The sequence below is a fragment of the Myxocyprinus asiaticus genome, chromosome 15 (assembly GCF_019703515.2).
Source record: "Myxocyprinus asiaticus isolate MX2 ecotype Aquarium Trade chromosome 15, UBuf_Myxa_2, whole genome shotgun sequence".
Lineage (NCBI taxonomy): Eukaryota > Metazoa > Chordata > Actinopteri > Cypriniformes > Catostomidae > Myxocyprinus > Myxocyprinus asiaticus.
In genome coordinates this window covers 14225078-14240920 of record NC_059358.1, presented here as the reverse complement: position 1 = coordinate 14240920, position 15843 = coordinate 14225078, and the positions used below count along the sequence as shown (strand labels likewise).

Below are 15843 nucleotides of genomic sequence, written 5' to 3'. Positions count from 1 at the left end.
AGGCTGTAAGGCGGGACTTCCTTTTCTACATCCGTTGGTCGTTTCAATCGCTCCCATTCATTTTAGTAGAAGTGGCCTGTCTCTGCTAAATACTCTCTGATCTCAGGTTTTGTGTAAGGAACTAGAATTCTGAGTAAAGAAGGTGGTTGGCTGCATTTCTTCCAAATGTTAACCCTACAAGTTTAGGAGATTGACACAGAGGCTAAGTGGTACTTTTCTAGTGTGAAAATGCTAAATAGCATAGGCTATGCTAATCCTTCTGAATCAGCTGAACAAAGGCAAAGTGGACAGATTGAAAGGGCTATATATTAAAATTATACCAGAGCTGCAACAACCCAATAATTATTATTTTTTTTATTCAGGATTATATGCATTATTATTGAGGCTCATTAGTGTACACAAGTTCATTGTGAGGAGGATGGCAATGGAAAAACCTTGAGTGAGAAATCAAATTCAACACATAAATATGTTGTCAACTTCAATACAAAACTTCAGCTTGTCTCTCCTTTTCTTCAAAAATAATAATAAAAAAATCTGTCATACTGAGGCACTTACGGGACGTGAATGTGGCCAATATCTAAACATTAAAATATACAGTTTTAAAAGTATAGCCACAAGACGTAAACAATATGCGTTTACATTATTTTATTGTGATAAAAGCACTTACTAACCTTTTCTGTGAAGTTATATCCAATTTTACAACATGACAAAGTTGTACACCCCCAAACGATTATTTAAACAACTTTACATCTTAAATAATACACCAGTTTTAATAGAATTCATGGAAGCATCACATTTTTGCCTTTAAACCCTTCACAAATTGGAGTCCTCCCTTTTATTTCCATTGTAAGTATATATATATATATATAGTAGATTTTTGCTTTTTAATAAAAGGAAGGACAAGTCAAAATGATTTTTGTGGTAATCGACAATATGCCACAAATGCTGTCGATTGAGCTTAACTTGTATTGAACCCAGAATATTCCTTTAAAGATGGGACCCGCTGGTTTTAAGTTTGTGTTCATTCTTCAACAAGCCAAAGAATAATCAAGAGCTTTAAAAAACAACCTTTTGACAAAAGGAAGCACATGGAGTTGCTGGAGTACTGAATAAACAACATGAACAAAAGAGTTGCTGTTCAAATATTAGAGCCAAATTAGTCATTAAACCTCAGAAATGAATACCTTCATATCTTTCATCTTCCACTGAATAAGCATGTGGTGGTGTAGTGGACTAAAGCACTGAACTGGTAAGTGGAAGGTTGCTGGTTCAATCCCCACAGACACCACCATTGTGTCCTTGAGCAAGGCACTTAACTCCAGGTTGCTCCAGGGGGATTGTCCCTGTAATAACTAATCCCTGTAGTAAGTTGCTTTGGATAAAAGCGTCTGCCAAATGCATAAATGTAAATAAGCACAAGTCATTTTTGTTTACAGAGTTTGGACTTCACTGAGTAAAGACGAGTGAGTGATTTGTAAACTTGATTCATCCAGGGTAATGCTTACCAGGCATGGGACAATATGATCAAACATGATGCAATCATAGAAAATTACAAAGGACAACTGGGAGAGAGTAAGATTTGGCATAGAAAGATCACATAAACATGAAACTCTATACAGTTTACACAATTACTGGCATCTGTGTACCAGCTCTTATGTGTACATGATACACATTGTAAGTTGTAACCTTTAAGAGGACCCATTTTACTGACCTAGCAAAATGTATTAACTAATTTACTATTAATTAATAAAAAAACATGTGGACAAAACCATTTGATCTTTTAAAAAGATTTATATATTTTACATTAATTTAAAACATGCTGGTAAGTAAAGACATTCTTTTAGAAATGTAGGGGAAATGTTTTTCATTTGGAAACAGCTAAAGAACAGCACTGGAAGTCCCGCGAGCAAAAAATGACGCTCCTTTATCATGGACTTTAAAATGAAAAATCTTTCTTTGGTTGTACATGACATCTTCTCTCCGTCTCCACCAAACCTCCATCTGAAAGTACCATTGAAATCTCAGATCAGTTCAGAGCTGTACATTTCAAATTACCATTGACCTTTAATATGAAACTGCACCTGTCCGTGTATGTCCCTGCAGTAGCCCGTGGGCAGCCCCTCTACATGTAGCGCCAAGCTGCACTGGTGAACAAGTCCCCTCTGAAGCAGGTTTGATCCTTCTTCATCATCATCATCTGCATCCTCCTCCTCACACCTCACCAGAATTACCATATTTCCCTGGATATTGACAGACATTATTTACAGCAATAGATCTTAGAATAGGGCCTGGGTAGCTCAGTGGTAAAGACGATGGCTAGAGTTCCAGTTTTAATAGAATTCATGGAAGCATCACATTTTTGCCTTTAAACCCTTCACAAATTGGAGTCCTCCCTTTTATTTCCATTGTAAGTATATACAGTTCGCTAGTTCGCTAGTTCGAATCCCAAGGCATGCTTGAGTGACTCCAGCCAGGTCTCCTAAGCAACCAAATTGGCCCAGTTGCTAGGGAGGGTAGAGTCACATGGGGTAACCTCCTCGTGATCGCTATAATGTGGTTCGTTCTCGGTGGGGCACGTAGTGAGTTGAGCGTGGTTGCCGCAGTGGAAGGCGTGAAGCCTCCACATGCGCTATGTCTCTGTGGCAACGTGCTCAACAAGCTATGTGATAAGATGCACGGGTTGACGATCTCAGATGCGGAGGCAATTGGGATTCGTCCTCTGCCACCCGGACTGAGGTGAATCATTACACGACCACGAGGACTTAAAAGCACATTTGGAATGCCCAATTCCCAATTGGGAGAAAAAAATAATATATATATATATATATATATATATAATAAATAATGGTATGAGAGCAACTAAAGTACACGAGTTACATATTGTTACATAAAGCAACATTAATTTTTACTTTTGATTTTTGGAGTGAAATGTGACCGATGTGTTTTCATAATATTCACCAAATGTTAAAAAATTAAGCATTAAATCAATAGTTTGGCAATTCTTTAGGGACTGACCCAAAAAGCAAAGCTTACAAACTTTCTGACTCACCTGTAACTCTGAACATATGGTGGCTTGGCAGTAGAGGGTAAAGTCTAGTACTGCTCCAACTCGAACACCTAAACTCAGGAGTACACTCAGATCATCTATGAGTAACACTGGAGGACCCCTTGTTTCACCATTATTACAATCCCCACTCTGACGCACTGAACTTTCCACAAACTTGAACAGACATTCCAGACCAACGCCTGGCGACCTAGAAAAACAAAAAGCTATGGCAACACAAATCTTTGTTTTCCTTTCATATCTGATTTTAAATAATCTGAGGAAGGGAGGCTTGAGATAAATTCAGTTCAAACTAGATTTTTACATTTTCTTAAGAAAATGAGTGGTGCTTGCCCATAAAAAAAAGTCACATGTCGGGTCAGGGCTGGACCTGATTAGGGCTGGACAAGGCTCAGAAAGTTGAAGATGTAGGGTTAGGGGTTTGTTCAAATCCCTTATAATATGAGCAATAACTTGTATTGAGTATGAAGTATGAAAAATGCTAAATGTGCTTGATACATGCCTCATATAACTCAAAGGTTGTGTCCCTTGACTGGTGTCGTCCTGTAATATAACTCCAAGAGACTCCTTTAGTCCTTCGAGAAACACTAGCTGACCCTTGTCCCTTGCCTGGACCAGACTTACACCCTGCACAGGAACATTATATGAGATCAAAACATACACTTGCTATCAAATTATCTCTGAAAAATGAAAGAGAGTAAGTACATTTAAGGGATATTCCAGGTTCAGTACAAGTTAAACTCAATCGACAGCATTTGTGGGATAATCTTAATTACCGCAAAAAATTATTTCGACTTGTTACTCCTTTTCTTTTAAAAAAAAAAAAAAAAAATCGAGGCACTTACAATAGAAGTGAATGGGGCCAGTTTTTGGATGGTTAAAAGGCAGAAATGTGAAGCTTATCATTTTATAAATGCACTTACATTGATTCTTCTTTTAAAACTCATGTACTATTTTAGCTGTAGATTTTCCAGTCATTTTAGGGTTTATGAGGTTATATCGTCATGCAACAAAGTTGCAAAATTAAAGAAAACATCAGAAAAGGTTAATAAGCGACTTCACACTAAAATCACGTTAACATGCATATTGTAGAAGTCTTGTGGCTATACTTTTGAAACAGTGTGCGTTTTAACGTTTACGAATTGGCCCCATTCACTTCCATTGTAAGTGCTTCACTTTTTTTTTTTTCTCTTCAGAAAAGCAGGAACAAGTCAAACTTAATTTTCAAGGGTAACCTACATTATGCCACAAGTGCTGTCGATTGAGCTTGAATTATATTGAACGAGGAATATTCCTTTAACAAAATTTACCAGCCTTTGACTGACAGCATTGTAGTGGCTGAAGGTCTGCACAAGACCCAGAAAGCACACCTTGCAACCAGCTGAAAGCATACAGGTTTTTTAAAAAAAATAAGTCTCTTTAAAGATGAATCTATCTGAACAAATTTTTCTCAATATCCAGGTCACTTACCACGTAAATAGAAAGAAAGATAATGAGGAATGAGGAATGATGCATCAGCTTTTCTGTCAGACAACAAGACAAAGTCGCTCTACAATTACAATTACACAAACAACATCCGTTAGACTTAACACATGATTTCATCTGGTCCACATGACATTAGGTGAGCTGCATTAAGGGTGTCAAGAGATTTAAAATAATATTTAGTTACCGATTTGAAACGGTCTGGACTGGAATTGAGAATACTGTTCAGTTCTGGAAACATGTCTGTAAAATAATAACGCCTTCTTTACTTTTTACTTTAATTAAACGACATCTTTAGTTTTTAATCATGCGGGCGATAAAATGAACAAATACTCTTGTAAACAAACATATATCGTTTATACAAGTGTATGTAGCACCATAATCATGCTAAATATCATGCTTTACAGACATAGTAGCTTAAATGAGATGCTACCTACCGGAACTATCTTGAAATAATAGAAAATAACCTTATATTTAAGTAGAAATAAATATGAAGCTCAAAATCTCATGTTGTTACATTAGTCAGTTGAACATGGCAACGTGGGTACGGATGCCGCACAAGGACATCTTTGCTCCGAAAAACTCGTTTCTGTACAGAGTAGTTGAAATGTAATTTGTCCCCAAAAATAAGTACGATACGATGGAAAATATGAATAAATTGAGATATTTTAAAGAATATTTAATAATCACCTCAACACTTGAAATTTCCTCTTAAAAAAACAAAACAAAAAAACAAGTAGATATAACAAACCTCATAGAAACATTTTGACCGTAAAGATAATCAAATGCAACTGCAAGTGCACTAAGATAGTCCCAAATAGTGTTTCATTACAAAAATATATATGTAAAAATATACAAACAATTAAACTGACAGACAAACTGTTGATCTTTATGTGCTTGTGTCTGACTAAAAAGCCAGCATAAGTCCAAGCCCCAAACACATTTGTTTTCATCACATTGAAATACAAAAAGTGAATCCCAATATAAAGGTGTAAACACAATTTGCTTTGGGCCTGAAAAACTAATTCCTTAGTTTACATTTAAGAGATTACATATTACATAATGTTAAGGCAAGATTCATTTTACCTATACATCACTGCTGCTGATGATCACTGCTTTAAATCTTAAATTCTGTGCATAAGATGCTGAAAAACAGCACAAGGAAAAGAATCGTCTAGGCAAAACAAATAACCCAAGCACCCATTCAATAAATAGCATTATGACCTTCGGAGTCTTAATGTTTGTGGGTTAAGAGGGAAGGAAACTCTCAATATTTGCATATGTACAGAGAATAAAGAGGAATAAATCATGAACAATACAGGTAATGCAAGCCCTTAAATTCAATGGAATGTCAAACATCGGCTGTGTAACTGGAAAACTGAGTAGAGATGATGCAAAACAATTTTCTGCGAAAAGGAAAAACTTCTAATATAAAGCATCTGAGCTCTAGTTCCATTAAAATGTTGTGGTATTAATTCACATTTTAAAACCTGCAAAGATAAAAATGACTTTCCAAAACACAACATATGATATAACTTCACTTAAAGATTAAAGCGATGGTTCAGCCAAAAATGAAAATTGTCATCATTTACTCACCCTCATTTGAGTAAATGATGATGTAGTTTTAATTTTTGGGTGTACTAATCCTTGAACTGTAAAAGCAGCTAACTATTATGAGGACAAAGCAGGCACATGACCAGGCCATGAAATGCAAGCAAAGAAACTGTGCATACTTTTTAAAGCACAAAACAATGAAAGGAAAATCGTGATTTAGTGTATTCAAAAGAACAAAGTAAGATAAAATACAGATGAAACATCCATTGCTCATTTTGTACTCTGAAAGGAATAACAGTTATCATTAGCAACAGCTAAAAGTATTACAATAAAAAGTTTTTTTTCCCCTAAGTAAATACATAGCGACTTAGATTGTCACACCACCCAATGCCAACTACTGTTCAAAGTTAACAATTGCCTTATCTTTGAAGAATGCTTGATGTTCTTCCATTTATTTAACACTGTCTCTTTAAGGGCATCTTAACAGTCTGTTAACCTTCTGGGACGTTCCATCTAAGTGTCATTTTCGACAGTTATGTACACCAAGATGTAGTCAGTAGCCATTGTGTACTGGACTGAAGTATTAAAGGTTCATAATGTGTCAAATAAAAAGCACTACAGGGATAGTTCACCCAAAAATGACAATTCTGTCATTATTTACTCATCCTCCGGTCATTTCAAGCCCATATGACTTACTTTCTTCCATGAAACACCAAAAGATTATGTTAAGTAGAATTTTAGAGACTGACATCCTCGGTCACCATTCACTTTCATTATATGGAAAAAAAAAGAGCAGCGTCAACATTCTTCGAAAAATTCTCCTCAAGTGTCAGTGGAGGAAAGTCATACAAGTTTGCAACGACATGAGGGTGGAAACCCATTTAACATTAATAATTTTTCCTCTAACGTCTGCTCTGCTTATCAATCAATCTGAACTGTTTAGCATTGTTGTTGCCACCTAAATGTCTATAAGGGTTATCCTAACTGTTTCTTTAAATAGCCTATGGGTTAAAAAAAGGTAAAACAAAAGGTTATGATTTACAATAAATAAATACAAAGTGACACTCCAGGTACACAGACTAGAAGAGTGTATCTAATTCCTGAGTGTTTGAGTCTTTGAGTTCACTGCTACGGTGTGGCCCCAGATGTGCCTGTAATATCTCCTGTATCTACTAATGTCACAGTTTCTCCTGCCAAACTCGTTTCAAAGGCCTCGTCCTTAATGATGATCGCCACCTCTGGCAACATGACAACTTCCTCTTCACCAACCACCTCCTCCTCCTCTTCCTCTTGAAGCACCACTTCCTCTTGGGGCTCTGCACTGTTGCCATTGGTCTGCCCATTGGCAATAGCCTCCAGTTTAAGCCTGTACTGCTCAGCTTCCTGCTCCTTCCGGAGTAACTGCTGCCGGTACTCCTGAGCTTTTCTGTTTGCCTCCTTCAGCTGCTGCTCCAACTGCTCCCGACTGTCCTTCTCAATCAGCTCCTAAAACCACACAGTTAGTCTTGATTACAGATGTGCAAAACTACATATTTTCAAAATCAACTAGTCAGCTAAATGGTCGTAAGGAAGAATTAGGTGGATTTCAGGTTCACTTGACCCCGGTTGAAAGTTTTCATAGGGGGTGTTTACACAAGAAGCGTTCTTGCTTTCAAAAACAGTTTAACAGTGTAATGGAGTGGAACAGAGTGCAGGAGTTTCATGAAACATTTTGAAAAGTTGGACTATTTTTTACTTGACTCGCCATCTTAAGCACAACGCTTGTTGCAAGATGCTCAAATGATGGGATGCAACAGCCAAAGATGTCTATCTGAATGTGCATGCCTGAATAAGTAGTCAACGACGTATAAAACTTAAAGGGATAGTTCACCCAAAAATGAAAATTCTCTCATCATTTACTCACCCTCATGATAACCCAGGTGTGTATGTTTTCTTTCTTCACCAGAACACATTTGAAGAAAAATATCTTAGCTCAGTATGTCCTTAAAATGCAATTGGATGGTGATCTGATTTTTGAAGCTCCAAAAATCACAAACAGTCAGCATAAACATCATCAATTCAACTCCAGCTGTTTAATGAATGTCTTCTAAACCAACACGATTGCTTTTGGTGCAGAAAAGATACACATTTAAGTATTTTTTCAACTCTAAATCATGCTTCCGTTCTGCAGCGGTATGCGCGGGTGATGTAATCGCATCGGCATTTGAAACACATGAGAACTGAGGCACGTGCGACACAGCCGGAAGAGCAGCGCTGTTTACAAGTGAGGAGGAACGCTTTACAGTAGCTTGATTGGTTTTGGTTTATTTCTGTATTTATCTGTTTCTTTACTCACAATGGTGCATTTGTGTGCTTATCCTGGATGTCTCAACCGAGTGGAGAACATGAGATTTCATCTGTATCATGGCAACGCAAATATGTCACAAGAGAGACTGTTTGAACTCCACCCTCTTGTGAAGCTTACCGGAAGCGATGATTTAGAGTAAAAAGTACATAAATATTGATATTTTTTCACACCAAAAGTGATCGTATCCCTTTAGAAGACATTAATTTAACAGTTGGTGTCGTATGGATGACGTTTATGCTGCCTGTCTTATTTTTGGAGCTTCAAAAATCAGATCACCGGGGGCCTGGGTAACTCAGTGGTAAAAGACGCTGGCTACCACCCCTGGAGTTCGCTAGCTTGCTCGCTAGTTCGAATCCCAGGGTGTGCTGAGTGACTCCAGCCAGGTCTCCTAAGCAACCAAATTGGCCCAGTTGCTAGGGAGGGTAGAGTCACATGGGGTAACCTACTCGTGATCGCTATAATGTGGTTCGTTCTCGGTGGGGCACGTGGTGAGTTGAGCGTGGTTGCCGCAGTGGATGGCGTGAAGCCTCCACACGCACTATGTCTCCATGGCAACATGCTCAACAAGCCACGTGATAAGATGCACGGGTTGATGGTCTCAGACGTGGAGGCAACTGGGATTCATCCTCCGTCACCCGGATTGAGGCAAATCACTACGCGACCACGAGGACTTAAAAGCACATTGGGAACTGGGCATTACAAATTGGGAGAAAAAGGGGAACCCCCCCCCCCCATCCACATTTTAAGGACCTACTGAGCGGAGATAGTTTTCTAATTTTCTTCAAATGTGTTCTGGTGAAGAAAGTCATACACACCTGGGATATCATGAGGGTGAGTAAATAATGGGAGAATTTTCATTTTTAACTATCCCTTTAAGGAAACCCTGTGTAATTATACAGGTTTCACGTTTACTTATCCCTGATCGGAATTGTTTCTTGGGGGTGTTCAGTGTAATGGAGTGGACCAGAATGCATGAGTCTTAAGATGAATTTTTAAAAAGTGGATTATTTTTAACTTGACACAATGTCTTAAAAATGGCATGCTTGTTGCAAAAGGATCAAAAAACAGCACACAATGCAATGCAAGTCAAAGATGTCTGTTTGAATGTGTATGTGTATCTATTGCAGTTGTGCTTTAAAGTGCATAAATATAAAGATGTAACTTTTCTCGGAGGGTTTAACTGTGCAAACTGTGACAGCTAAAGAACAGCATGCTGTCTGCACGCTTATTACAGCACCATGGGTAAAAATATAAAAAAAACATCAAAAATCTAGATAAACTTACAGACCTTGCTAATCGACTAGCCGGTTGTTGTACGACTAGTCGATTATTGTGATCCACTCCTAGTCCTGACATTGAATGTGCATGATTGAAAACTCTAACATTTCCTGCTGCTCAGACCTTAGGTTTGGTATCTGTGTGGTTGATAGTTGATTCAAATTTCCTCTTCCGTGATGCAGCTGGTTTGGGTTCCTCAGTGACGATTTCCTCAGCAATCTGACTAGCCGGCACTGCAACCACTAAATACATAAAGGCATGTGTGAAAAATACAGCATCAAAGCCTTAAAATAATAGTTTGCACAAAAATGAAAATTCTCTCATCATTTACTCACCCTCTTGCCATCCCAGATGTGATTGACTTGCCTTCTTCTGCTGACCACAAACAAAACATTTTAAGAAAATATATCAGCTCTGTAGGTCCATACAATGCAAGTCAACAGGGTCCAAACCTTTGAAGGTCAAAAAGCATATAAAGGCAGCATAAAAGTAATCCATATGACTCATGTGGTTAAATCAATGCCTTTAGAAGTGATATGATGCAGATTAATATTTAACTCTTTTTACTATAAATATCCACTTTCAAACAGCCCTCCTAAGCTCTCATATTTCCTAAGAGTTCTTCTTTTGTTTTTGGCAGTTCACATACTTTGTGCATATCGACACCTACTGGGCAGGGAGGAGAATTTATAGGAAAAGATTATTTATTGGATAAAATATTGGGTAAATACTGGCTTTCTTCTTACCTAAATCATATCGCTTCTGAAGACATTGATTTAACCACTGGAGTCATATGGATTACTTTTATGCTGCCTTTATGTGCTTTTTGAGCTTAAAACTTTGGACCCTGTTGACTTGCATTGAATGGACCTACAGAGCTGAGATATTCTTTTAAAAATCTTCATTTGTGTTCAACAAAAGAAAGAACATCATACACATCTGGGATGGCATGAAGGTGAGTAAATGATAAGACAATTTTAATTTTTGGGTAAACTATTCCTTTAAGAGTTATAAATGAGTGGCACAGCAATCTACTCACTTTGCTGCCCTTGCATTGTGACAAAGAATTTCTGTCCCAGGTTGCCAGGCTGCAGGTTGCCCTGTTGGTCTGTTACTATGGTGATGACTCTCTGGCCATCCTCCCCTACGAGATGCTGAATAGCTGAATCCACCGAGTCAGCAGCAATCACACTCTCTGCAGCTAATAAAGAAATATAGCATCAGTTTGTTTTAACTAACAATTTAAATATCTGACCCTGCTCTGTAACTTCCATTTGCATCTACTTTAAATAAAGGTTCAGATTCCACTTAATGGTTCTTGTTCCTTAACAATTAATTTCATACTTGAAGAATAATTTGCCCCAGCTACATCCTTAACAAATATATGAAACAAAAAAATATAGCCTTGTACTTTACTAACATCAATTTTAAATGTTTTTAAAATCCCATTTATTCTGACAAAATTTGTCCAGAATGTGTAACTTCATGTTATTATAAGGACACCCCATCAGTAATTATACTAACACTTCTTTAAGTCACGCAAGCCTTGAGAGGCCTACTTGTAACAGTTTGCGTGCCATTTCGAGTCAGACCTTTGTGCTTTAGTGAATAAGTCATGAACCGCTCCAGCTGATTCGGTCAGTGAGTCATTTGGCTGATTCAAAAAATAACTCACGAGGTTCCCAATCCTAAACACATATGCTGCCAAATGTCTATAATGCCTGTTCATACCTGTGTTAGTTTTAGCATTGGTGAGAACAAGATCAGAGAGATTAACAACTCCTGATGATGAGATGATGAACTGAGGGCTGGCAGTGGCAGGAGAAGGGCTGCTTAGGATAGTCCTCTCTGGATTTATGTTCACTTGATTCTGCATTCCCTCCTAGAACATCATGGTTAAAAAAAGAAAAGCTGTTTAAATGCACAACAGCTGACATGAGAAGATCATGTCTTAATATATCATCGACAATCAAAACATGGTTGCAAATACATTTTACCTGTAACAAGAGCATCAAATCTGTGTTTCCTCTGTCCACGGCAATGTTGAAAGGTGTCTTGTCAAACTTGCTCAGGGCATGAGTATCAGCACCGTATTTGATCAACAGCTCTACGACCATTCTGTGTCCGTGTTCTGTAGCCCAGTGCAGGGCAGTCATTTTTAGCATGTCTTTGGCATTGATGTCTGCTCCACTCTATACACCCAGTGATATCCAAAATGAGATATAACCATATCACAAAACATGTCAGAATTTAACAAAGATCAAAAGATGAGTGAAATGTATGTAACTATTCTCTTTCTCTGCCAAAATAATCCAATACTATGTTGAGATCATGTGTTCATACCTTAACCAGTAATTCAACGATGCTTGAGTGGCCCTCTGCGGCAGCCATGTGGAGGGGGGTCCGATCGACTTTAGTGCGAGCATCTCTACTCACCCCAGCACGGAGAAGCACCTCAGCGGTGGAGTAATGCCCATACTGTGCTGCTAAATGCAGCGGTGAGGTACCCAGCTAAAACATAAGAACATGACACCACTGTCAGCACTTATTAGTACAGTACATGGCAGAATTCAACAGATAAATGGACTGAATTTGTAGAACGCTTAAGCAGAATTAAAGGAATAGTTCACCCAAAAATGAAAATTCTCTCATCAGTTACTCACCCTAATGTCATCCCAGATGTGCATGAGTTACTTTGTTCTGCAGAAAACAAATGATTTTTTTCCCACAATTTTTAGAAGAATATCTCAGCTCTGTAGGTCCATTCAATGCAAGTGAATGGTGACCAAATACTTGAAGCTCCAAAAGAACATAAAGGCAGCATTAAAGTAATCCACATGATTCAAGTGGTTTAATCCAGGTGATCCAATCGGTTTTGGGTGAGAACAGACCAAAATGTAACTCCTTTTTCACTATAAATCTTGACATCAGCAGTCTCTTTGGCAATCATGATCTGATGCTTGATTATACTTCCTAGCACCAACTAGCACTCTGCACATGCGTCAAGCACTAGGAGGTGTAATCGAGCTTGAAATCATGATCGTGCCTACAGATTGCTCATGTCTTCAAAGGAGCTTCAACATTTTTGTCACCATTCACTTGCATTGTTTGGACCTACAGAGCTGAGCCATTCTTCTAAAAATCTCCATTTGTGTTCTGCAGAAGAAAGAAAGTCATACACATCTGGGATGGCATTGGGGTGGGTAAATGAAGAGAGAATTTTCATTACTGGGTGAGCTATTCCTTAAAGTAGAACTCACCCAATCTGTTGTAAAAGGAGCTCCATTAGCCATAAGCGACCTCACTTCATCATCCTGTCCTTTACGTGCTGCCTCCAACAAGCGCTTTCCCAAATCCACAAGCGACATCTACGATGGGTAAAGAAAGGATACAGAATATTGATTTTATACGTTGTTAGTAAATAAACTCAAGTCAAGACTTTGACCAAATGATTACTTTTTACAAGCCTTACATCTCGGTTCAAATAATACATTTAAAAGTTTAGTTTTGCTCTCATAACTCATGCCAAGATCTGTAAATACAGATTTCTTTATGTCAAGTTGGAAATGGTTTTCCTCATATGCAAACGGTATATTGTAAGACAATGCTGTCTGTAGTTTAATTAATATCCAAAAACACTTATTTCTCATGGATAAGGTGATTTTAAGCACCATGAACCAGATGTGTACATTACTGCATGTACATAATTCATCATCAGTGACAAGACGGGAAATAGTCATAATTTAATAATAAATTCAAGTTCCGGGGGAAGTTGATTTCTTCATTTGAAAACATTACTGTCTGGCTTGATGGACGTTTCGCACAGATTTAAAACGGCGCAGGTGACTACTATATATGGCAAAGCTTTAAATTAAATTAATTTAATTCAACTTTTAAATAAATACTTGTTTTCCAAATCAGCAGTTTGCGGTCTTCAATACAAGATGTTGGCTATTTTAGCTTATTTCGCTTGTCTTCTACGAGGTTTCCATTCGATACAAACAATGCATTTTCTCAATGTTAAATTACAAAACATTTTTGTGTGCACAATAATAATCTAATAAGTGTGGAACAAATGACTGAAGTGTACATTAACTCTTCTACAAGTTTTATGCTATGCGTAAACTGTTGTTAAGTTGTAAAATAACTCGTCTCCAGTTATAATATCACCAAAACAGTGTAAATGAGTGTAATTAAAAACTCTTTTAATGACAGTTGATCAAATTCTTGCAGTCAGCTGCTAATAAACAGAATAAATCAAAAGTTCTGCTGCTCACCTCGCCGACAATGTTCTTCAGATGACTTGCGCGGTATTATATCACGTTAAATTACGTAAAGACCAAATGTATGCTTGGGTTATTTCAGGAGATTTCGTGTTCGATCATACTTTTCGATACTTTTTGAAAACAAAAATTACACAGATGGGCTATTTGTCGTCAAAGATGGCGCACGTACGGTACCGGAAGTAGAAATATTTGAGTGAGTAGTTCTTCTTTGGTGGTGTTGAAAATTGCAGTATCTGTAGCGCCCACCATTTCACAACAACTCCTTGGGTAACTACATACATAGGGAAATGCATGGCCAGCTTCATTCATTCTGTCTTTGTCCAGGTTCCCCTACATTTTCAATAAAAATTATTTACTCTTTCCATGAATGCAAAAATTAAAGTGGTATATATATATATTTATATATATTGGTTGGCTTACACTGCATACACATTAGTAGGAAAGTGTACAGAACCTTTAGGTCATCGTTGGTACTTTTGAGCATTGGACATGTGGATGTCTAATTTTAGAACTCAGCAATAAAAGGGACACATTTAAATGGAACATCACAGAGTAATAATAAGTTGGAGGAAATTAATTTGCATAAACCTGTCAATTTTTATCAGATAATCTGATTTACTCGAGCTTCAACCAATAGTAAAACACAAGCTATGTTTTTAAACTATATATAAAAGTGTATAGTAATCAAATCAAATCAAATCACTTTATTGTCACACAGCCATATACACAAGTGCAATGGTGTGTGAAATTCTTGGGTGCAGTTCCGATCAACATAGCAGTCGTGACAGTGATGAGACATATACCAATTTACAATAACATCAAATTAACACAACACAATTTAAACATCTGATATACACATAATTACACTCAACAATATACAAATAATAACATACACTGTACAGTATACAATACGCTGTTTTTTATTTTTTTATTTTTATTTTTTTTACTATATAGATACACATTATTCAATAAAAATTAAAAATTAAAATATATAGTATAATATATAATAGCTACCGCACACAGCACAAAAGTACAAATGCACTCATGTACTATATATTTTTATTATAAAGACATATACACAATCTGATGTGTATGTATACATGTATGTGTATGTGTATGTATAGTAATGTGTGTGTGTGTGTGTGTGTGTGTGTGTACAGATTTCACTATATTTGTGAGTGCCACAAATGGGGGGGGGGGTGGCACCGCCTAGTTCGCCTATGCCTAGAAACGGCCCTGGCCATAGATGTGGCTGTCTTGTCGGGCACTTCTCACGCACCTTACAGTCTAACAGATCCCACAAAAGCTCAATGGGTTTAAGATCCATAACACTCTTTTCCAATTATCTGTTGTCCAATGTCTGTGTTTCTTTGCCCACTCTAACCTTTTCTTTTTGTTTTTCTGTTTCAAAAGTGGCTTTTTCTTTGCAATTCTTCCCATAAGGCCTGCACCCCTGAGTCTTCTCTTTACTGTTGTACATGAAACTGGTGTTGAGCGGGTAGAATTCAATGAAGCTGTCCGCTGAGGACATGTGAGGCGTCTATTTCTCAAACTAGAGACTCTGATGTACTTATCCTCTTGTTTAGTTGTACATCTGGCCTTCTACATCTCTTTCTGTCAGTTTTTTGGCAATTTCAAGCATTGTATAGCCTTCATTCCTCAAAACAATGATTGACTGATGAGTTTCTAGAGAAAGCCGTTTCTTTTTTGCCATTTTTTTAGCCTAATATTGACCTTAAGATATGCCAGTCTATTTCATCTACTGTGGCAACTCAAAAACAAACATAAAGACAATGTTAAGCTTCATTTAACAAACCAAATAGCTTTCTACT

General features: G+C 37.4%; 2 protein-coding genes across 3 annotated transcripts; both read right to left on the bottom strand.

The window, feature by feature from the left end:
- Nucleotides 1-364: 364 nt before the first annotated feature.
- On the bottom strand, nt 365-5138 carry LOC127452944 (elongator complex protein 6-like). Its single transcript, XM_051718854.1, has 8 exons — nt 4984-5138; nt 4734-4789; nt 4535-4613; nt 4375-4445; nt 3567-3691; nt 3050-3254; nt 2082-2240; nt 365-2001 (listed from the first exon to the last, which is right to left on the bottom strand). The coding sequence occupies exons 2-8, from the start codon at nt 4785-4787 to the stop codon at nt 1879-1881; spliced, it is 816 nt and encodes a 271-aa protein (XP_051574814.1). The 5' UTR covers nt 4788-4789; nt 4984-5138; the 3' UTR covers nt 365-1878.
- A 2311-nt stretch (nt 5139-7449) lies between these two features.
- LOC127452943 (GA-binding protein subunit beta-2-like) lies at nt 7450-14175 on the bottom strand. Of its 2 annotated transcripts, none has more exons than XM_051718852.1 (8): nt 14003-14175; nt 12986-13093; nt 12069-12236; nt 11723-11917; nt 11457-11607; nt 10765-10926; nt 9736-9967; nt 7450-7585 (listed from the first exon to the last, which is right to left on the bottom strand). In XM_051718852.1, exons 2-7 carry the CDS (start codon nt 13091-13093, stop codon nt 9843-9845), a joined length of 909 nt encoding a protein of 302 aa, XP_051574812.1. In that variant the 5' UTR covers nt 14003-14175; the 3' UTR covers nt 7450-7585; nt 9736-9842. The 2 variants fall into 2 exon arrangements, with proteins under 2 accessions (XP_051574812.1, XP_051574813.1); XM_051718853.1 differs by having other exon boundaries at nt 7451-7585; nt 9732-9967.
- Between the last annotated feature and the right edge of the window lie 1668 nt (nt 14176-15843).

What these genes read in the sequence shown, in the direction of transcription:
- LOC127452943 (XM_051718852.1), bottom strand. Translation starts at nt 13,093, where the DNA reads ATGTCGCTTGTGGATTTGGGAAAGCGCTTGTTGGAGGCAGCACGTAAA. An exon ending in ATTTGATGCTCTTGTTACAG is followed by an intron (nt 11,608 to 11,722) that starts GTAAAATGTATT and finishes ATGATGTTCTAG; the next exon opens with GAGGGAATGCAGAATCAAGT. An exon ending in CACAATGCAAGGGCAGCAAA is followed by an intron (nt 9,968 to 10,764) that starts GTGAGTAGATTG and finishes TTATGTATTTAG; the next exon opens with TGGTTGCAGTGCCGGCTAGT.
- LOC127452944 (XM_051718854.1), bottom strand. Translation starts at nt 4,787, where the DNA reads ATGTTTCCAGAACTGAACAGTATTCTCAATTCCAGTCCAGACCGTTTC. An exon ending in CAACCTTTGAGTTATATGAG is followed by an intron (nt 3,255 to 3,566) that starts GCATGTATCAAG and finishes TTGTTTTTCTAG; the next exon opens with GTCGCCAGGCGTTGGTCTGG. An exon ending in CCATATGTTCAGAGTTACAG is followed by an intron (nt 2,241 to 3,049) that starts GTGAGTCAGAAA and finishes GTCAATATCCAG; the next exon opens with GGAAATATGGTAATTCTGGT.